General features: G+C 36.2%; 1 protein-coding gene and 1 long non-coding RNA gene across 2 annotated transcripts; both read right to left on the bottom strand.

Annotated features, from left to right (window-relative positions):
* Positions 1–939: 939 nt before the first annotated feature.
* On the bottom strand, positions 940–3,434 carry LOC107713134 (uncharacterized). The gene is made up of 9 exons (XM_016518569.1): positions 3,396–3,434; positions 2,964–2,973; positions 2,738–2,875; positions 2,509–2,607; positions 2,230–2,349; positions 1,438–1,497; positions 1,155–1,266; positions 1,031–1,074; positions 940–965 (listed from the first exon to the last, which is right to left on the bottom strand). Exons 1-9 carry the CDS (start codon positions 3,432–3,434, stop codon positions 940–942), a joined length of 648 nt encoding a protein of 215 aa, XP_016374055.1.
* Positions 3,435–4,128: 694 nt separating this feature from the next.
* On the bottom strand, positions 4,129–4,641 carry LOC107713161 (uncharacterized). Its single transcript, XR_001636868.1, has 3 exons — positions 4,562–4,641; positions 4,391–4,463; positions 4,129–4,217 (listed from the first exon to the last, which is right to left on the bottom strand). It is a non-coding gene; the product is annotated as an uncharacterized LOC107713161 (long non-coding RNA).
* Between the last annotated feature and the right edge of the window lie 2,436 nt (positions 4,642–7,077).

Genomic DNA, 7,077 nt, shown 5'->3' with positions numbered 1-7,077 from the left:
GAGAATGTTAAAATATAAGTCATTATTTTGAAATGAGCACCAGCCTGACAGGCAGTACATCTACAATGACAATTTATATAAATACAGTATATAAATATATGCCCGATTTATAGTGACTGGACATGGTATAATACCATGAGGTATTGTGCATGCAACTGCAGCAGGTGGTAGACGAGGCCCTGGTACAGAGCCAATGAACGTGTGGTGTGTAATTCAGAGTAGGACGTCACTAGTTGGGGGTTGACTGAGTACCGCTGCAATCGGTTAAAGCTCTCTATATGAGGGACACTGTACTCTAGGTCAAAGGGACATGTGGACAGGAATGGCAGATGACTAAATGACCTATGTGGGAAAGAGAGAGAGATGCATCAGATGAATAGGTTAGAAAATAAAAATAAAAAATTACAATATTATTCAAAACAAACACAAAAAAACAAATGCACATTCACTCAAAAACAAGTTATACAAAATGACTGTCATACAAAATCTCGACCACTGGGATTTTCCTCTTCACAACAGAACCTTTCCCATCCAAGTCTACTGTGTACAGCACCTGCACACACATACAGACAAACACGCATACATAAATGTATGTATGTGTCTATGAATGTATGTCATAGTGTTATTATTCATTAACTTTTTTCATATTGTAGCCCAGTTCCAGGGGGTATTTGCTGTTTGTGAGTGTGCTTGCGCACACCTCTTGTAACTCTTTATCTCCATCAAAAAACACTGTGAGTGTGCTGTGATCACCAGAAAGAGCTTGCAGATGGGACAACTCATTCCAGCCCTGAGATGGCCGCAAACGAAACACAGAATCTGTTCTTTCTTGACCCCACCACAGCTTCAGGGAGAAACACAAGAAAAGAAAATTTGTCATTAAGAACTTGTTTTTTGCTTTTGTTTCTTGATATGAATAGATAGATTCTTGTTTTAAATTCATATAATAATATACACACCTCCTCCTGTTCAGTAACAAAGACAAATGTTCCATCATAAGAAAGAGTGAAATATTTTATCATCTGGTCACTAGGAAATCCGCTGTCGTGCCAAAAACTCTGCCCATCCTCCCAACTGAACAAACACACACAAAAACATGTTAACATAATTATGTAAATGCATGTTTCAGTGTTAATGCACATGTGTGCACATACGTAAGAATATAAGAGAAGATGAGTGAGTTTCCCCAGATGTATAGAATTCCAGTGCTGGGGTTAAGTGTCATTCCATTGAATTTCAGGTTCAAAGAACTTCTCTCTTGGTGCCCTGTTACACACACATAAATACAGTAAACACATTTTATTATTATGATAAAATACCTGCAAAACATACATACAGTCTAATTTGAACACACACACAAACACAAAACAAATTCACATCACTGAATCTACACATGCACGCTAGGTCACAGACACATAAAAATGTGTATGTGCTTACGTTGCCTCTGACTATAAACGATGAACTCAGGTAAAATCTCACTCATCTGGAAATGACCATCTGTGAGGAAACAAAACAAATCAAATCAATTCCTGAATGCGACAGATTTGTGAACAGAGTTCTCAATAATAGGGTAAGGTGCCTTCCTTAAAAACAACGTGCAAAATCACAGAATCCATTAATAAAAATGGAGTTTACTGTATAATGTGGAATGTCACAGACAATGTCACATTGAGCAGTATGTAAGAACTCTCTCAATCTTGATGGGAAAGCAGTTCTACTAGTATGATGTCAGTTACATTTGTCAAATTGTGGATGAATAAATTTAAAGTAGGTCAGTACAGTTAAATCAAGTCGCAATATGGACTAGTGTCATTAACAAATCCCTCATTAACAAATAGACAAAAAAAACTTTGAAATTCAACGTTACACTGTCATCAGCATCACAAAAATCAGATCAATTAACTTCAAAACTTTTTCAACTGACTAAATCTTACAAATGTTGATGTTCAGAAGAAATGACAAAATTAAGAAGAGTGAAGCCATTCATCAAATGTGTCGAGATGAGATTTTGTGCCATTTATGATTGAAAGAAAAACTGAGGTGGAGGCGGTCATCTTGCACCAGGGGCCATCTTTCACTGTTACCGTACTGTGCTTAAGTAATGGCATTTTGGGATGTTTAAGGCTAAGAAAACTGCATAGATGTTGATGTTCATCAAAAGCTCACCAAAGAAGTAAAATCATTAGGCTACCAACTCCCGTTTGTATGTAATGTACAGCAGTGTGTTACCGAACGTGAGCAGTATGTAAGAACGCTCTTGATCTTCATGGAAAAGCAGCTCTACTAGTATGATGTCAGTTACATCGGTCTGGGCATTCTGGGCCGCTGAGCACACCTGGCAACTGGGGTCTGGAGAAGAAGACCACATCAGTATAATTACATCCTTATAATTAAATAGTTAACACATCAGGAATTGGCCTCATCTGATCTATATGAAAATCAATCAAGCAGAAAAAAAAAAAGTAATGTAGAGATTTAGGTTGGTGCATTCCATAACAATACACTCACTGTTCGCAGTGCTTCTTTTAAGGTTTTTTTCAAATGTCACAATCTCGCATGCGGTGAAGCCAATAGAATCCACCAACTCTGTAAATGTAACATCACCATCTAGTGGAGAAAATTAGATAGCTTATGAATGCAGGCAGGATGATGTATATCATTTGATATCTTGCCTAATCAAAATTATATTGGAGGGAAAGAGTTGTATCAGAGAGAATGAAGTAGTTCAGTATCTGACCGTAAACCTCTGCACGGTACAGGGTTCCATTCTGCAAGCCTCCCCCCAGAACATAGAAGTACTCTCTACCATGATGAGGAATACTCACTGGTACCAAACCAGACACACAGACTGCACTTAATACCTTTTCCCATGCATCTATGAAAAAGAGATGTTTTAGAGTCATTGAAGACATGACAACAAAATTACCCTTTTAAAAAATATCCCTTATGTTATTGTGCATCACCTCCATTATTCTAAAAGAATACAAATATTTTCAGACTATTTCATTAAATATGTAATAATCAGATTATTCTACTATACAATAAAATCAAAAATCATAAAGAAAACAAGAGCCTATACTCTTAACAATATACAAAATCCCACTACATTATTTGCAATTGAATACTCAGTTTTTGCTCTGAAATGCATCATGCTACAGAACATAAATGCTATTATTGAATGCCACAATTAGCAATTTGATTCTCTTTTTTTCCTCTATTGTGACGTATATACACATGAAACAGCTTCTCGAAGGAGAAAAAATGTAGGTCAGGACTTGATTTTGTCCAACTGGAATTGAATATTGTTTGCAATTAGAAAAATTGGGCTGTGCACGTTCAGTGACACGTGTGCTGTTCTGATGATGAAATTTGTGTCACACACACTGTACACATACCCCAGCATATGTGCAAAAACCGAAGTACCTTTTGGGCATAATTGCTGAGATCTCATGTGAGTTGACAGGTTGCTGGAGGGTAGGGATAATTGCCCAGCCCAGAGGTTTATGTTTTTGATTAAAGATTATGAACATGAAAAAATAATTATGTACAAGGATAACTAATTTATAACAAACACAGTAAAAAAACTGTCTAAGTTTTGCATTCACACAGAATAAAATACTGCACTTAAATGTGTGAATAAGAAAAGAAGGCTTTTATCATTCTTTTCCATTCAACCGCCATTAAAAGCTTAAAATCTGGTCTTTGCTGAACTCTCATAAGAGTATATACAGATTTATACATAGAAATATATTACAAGTGCTCTAAAATGATTAAAAAGATGTAGAACACCCACATAAATTCTGTTGTACCTGATGGTGGCACTCTGAGGGGAAGAAGAGAATACTTTCCTAGGAAACGGTAAAGCTCTTGATTGTGTATGACAAATAGTGAGCTCTCTGTAGATAAAGTTTCTTGAATCATAGAAGACTCCACCTGTAGACACTCCCAAGAGCCTGATGAGCTCTTTATACTCACCTATACATGCACATTTAAATTAATTCAAAGATTGGCACTGGCTTTATATACAAATGTCATGGATGCAGTGGCAGTTTATGGACCACCTCTATGAGGGATGTATGCTGGAACTCAGTAGCAGTCATGAGCACAGCTGTCAAGCCTGGTATTCCTGGCAACAAGAGAACAGGAGCATGGTCCACTACAGACCAGAGTGGACGGGATGGACTACCAACTCTCAGCACATCTTCTACAGCCCGTATCTATTCACAAATAAACACCACATGCAAATAAATGAGGGCAAAACTTTATTAAAATTCTTCAAATCATATTTTTCATTATATCACTTGCTCTTGATATTGTAAACGACATCCACTTAAACAGGTCATTGTGATTGTAAAGTATCTGGCACTGTACATCTGCTCTTTGACCTCACCTCAGTGCCAAACGATGCTTCAGTCTCTCCCTTCTCTGTAGTTACCATGTAGCCATTCACATTTAGGGCAAAACTGCCCGCAGGTTTCACCATCACAGAATCAGACTCAGGTTATTATATGTAGACAATTAATGTATGAAATCAAACAGATATATGTAAATATACACCCACCTTTTCTCAGGCAGATGCTGAGAACACATTTCAATGGATTTTACCTTCACCCGTTGCACCACTGACCCATTGATGATGGGCATTGGGGCGTACCAGCTAAACTCGCACATCTCACTTCCACAGGTAGCTAAACAAACACACACCAGCAAAACCACCAACACAAATAAATGTCTTTATATTCACAACCATTACTAAGCGCTGAAATGTTACACACACACACCATTGTCTGATAGTGAAGCAACTGACAGCTCCACCTCAAGTCTCTGCGGTTTGAAGTGAGTGGGGTGTGTGGGCTCTTGGAACGTAACAGCTGCTTTTGGAGTCATTGAGTCCTCTAGCACGGCTCTGCCTGAAGACTCCTGAGACACCCAATAAACGTAACAATAGTAATATACACTGCTGCACATCAGGTTTGGATAATTGAAAAAAAAAAACAGTCTTGAAAAACAGTCCTATCCATCTAATTTTTGTATTTTAACTTATTTTTCTTGCTTGATGTGTGCTTCTAACTTTTGCCTTTCATTCCTACAGATACCTAACAGTTCCAAAAAGATCTACAAGTGCTATCTATTTCAAAAAGTCGTTATATCAGACCTCTAAATAGGAGTGGATTTTACTACCTTAAAGCCACACAGCAGGTCTAGCTTCAGGTAATATGGAAATCCCATCTGTGAGGCACAACAGAATATTATGAAACTTAATGCATACACAACATTCACTACACAATGAATACATATTAAAATTAAGATTTATTTTATGTTAATTGACATACTATATCTTTTGGATAATATCAAGAGTGTGAGCTTACATTTTTCTGCATTTCCATAGGGTCCAGATCTTGCATACCCATGCCACCAGTCCCGAGACTGCACATTCCGGTGGAAACAGGTTCGGTTTTACACAGCCTCACGTCCCACTCACACTCTCCAGCACGAGATGGTGTAAAACCAAGCACTGATAGTGCTAGCAGCACAATCACAATCAAAGCCATTTCTGAAACAGACAGGAATTGATTTAAGAGTGAATTGAGTCCTGAAATATAGATCAATACCAGCCTTACGGCTGACAGAAGAACTCTATTAAGACATTGCTAATCTTGCTTCATGACACATAGCTTAAAATGCTGTGAATGTGTCTGAAAGTAAAAAAAACTTATTAACACAGCTAAAACGAAGTGATCCTAGTGCAGTTGAAACAAACAAAAGGAATGAAAAAGAAGAAAAATCACTGATCACTGTTGGCTGTTTTCGACATATCAGTTCACAGTAATTGCAACATAGTAAGTTCAACGTAAATAATTATTTGATATTTATGTCAGGCTTTATTCATAACCGCCAATTTTACAGAGAAAGCGTTAAAAGATAAACGTTTCAATGCAAAAATGTGGATGCTTCTCACGCTGGCAGCCAAGCCTGTGTGACAACGCGCTACTTTTCATACTAAGTAAAGATTTGAAAATAACGTTTTTAGTATCGAAAACTGTACTCAGCGAGTGTAACGTAAATGTCAATCAAACGGTCCACCATATAAGACTCATCTGCAATGAGATTTGGTATGAATATGTAGCTTAAACGACATAAATCTTTGTTTACGTTACTATTTAAGACTTAAAGCCTTTGAAACAAAGACATTTAACGTTCCTGTTTACAACGGTATTTTTGGTAACGTTATTCGGTAACGTAAATATAAAACCGTTTAAATTTATGGTGTGAGGTGACTAGTCGGCCGTTAAAATCGTTTATCATTTGTACAGGGTATCGACTGCAACACTGATGATGAAATAACAACAATTTATTAACAATTAGCTAATTCACCACAGTTTTGAATAATTTCACGAATTTTAAGAATTACCTCTAAAATTTCAAACGCTGACCGGACGGGATGAATCCTGAATGACAGGGGATCTGAGTCTGACGACATCACAGACCGCACGCGGGCTTGAAGCATGATGGGCGTTACCAATGTTTATTTTTTATTTTTTATTAAACCGATACTTTTTGTTAAATTTTATCTATGCCTATACTGATTATTTCTTAAATAGGTATGTGATTTTTCAAAATAATATTCATAAAAAAAAAACACTTTAAGAGAAATCACATCTATTTAGCCATTAACAACTAATTTATAACAAACGCAAATATGAGCAAAATTAAATGAAAATGTGTGTACCAATAGGTGTAAAAATGTTTTGTATTTTACAGAAATATTATTATTTAATAGTAATTAATTATAATATAAACATAACTAACATAGCCTACACTAAAATATGTATCATATATCATTGTATCATATCATCTTGCTGTATATTTTTCTGCAGGTGAAAAGCATGAATGCACCACATTAAATGTTTCCTTTCTGCCATAGACCCCTTGCACAGACTGTGATGACAGTCATCAGCATCGTAAGTCCTGGAAAGTTATTTTTTTATAATTTTTTTTATATATTATATAAATGTAGTAATATGCTATATATATATATATATATATATATATATATATATATATATATATACACAC

The sequence above is a fragment of the Sinocyclocheilus rhinocerous genome, unplaced genomic scaffold (assembly GCF_001515625.1).
Source record: "Sinocyclocheilus rhinocerous isolate Xijiao unplaced genomic scaffold, SAMN03320098_v1.1 scaffold387, whole genome shotgun sequence".
In the NCBI taxonomy this organism is placed as follows: Eukaryota; Metazoa; Chordata; class Actinopteri; order Cypriniformes; family Cyprinidae; genus Sinocyclocheilus; species Sinocyclocheilus rhinocerous.
The sequence above is the reverse complement of the archived record's forward strand: the minus strand, read 5'-3'. Positions and strand labels throughout refer to the sequence as shown.

What these genes read in the sequence shown, in the direction of transcription:
- LOC107713134 (XM_016518569.1), bottom strand. Translation starts at nt 3,434, where the DNA reads ATGCCCAAAAGGTACTTCGGTTTTTGCACATATGCTGGG. An exon ending in TAAAAGAAGCACTGCGAACA is followed by an intron (nt 2,350 to 2,508) that starts GTGAGTGTATTG and finishes CTTCTTCTCCAG; the next exon opens with ACCCCAGTTGCCAGGTGTGC. An exon ending in CGTTTATAGTCAGAGGCAAC is followed by an intron (nt 1,267 to 1,437) that starts GTAAGCACATAC and finishes TGTGTGTAACAG; the next exon opens with GGCACCAAGAGAGAAGTTCT.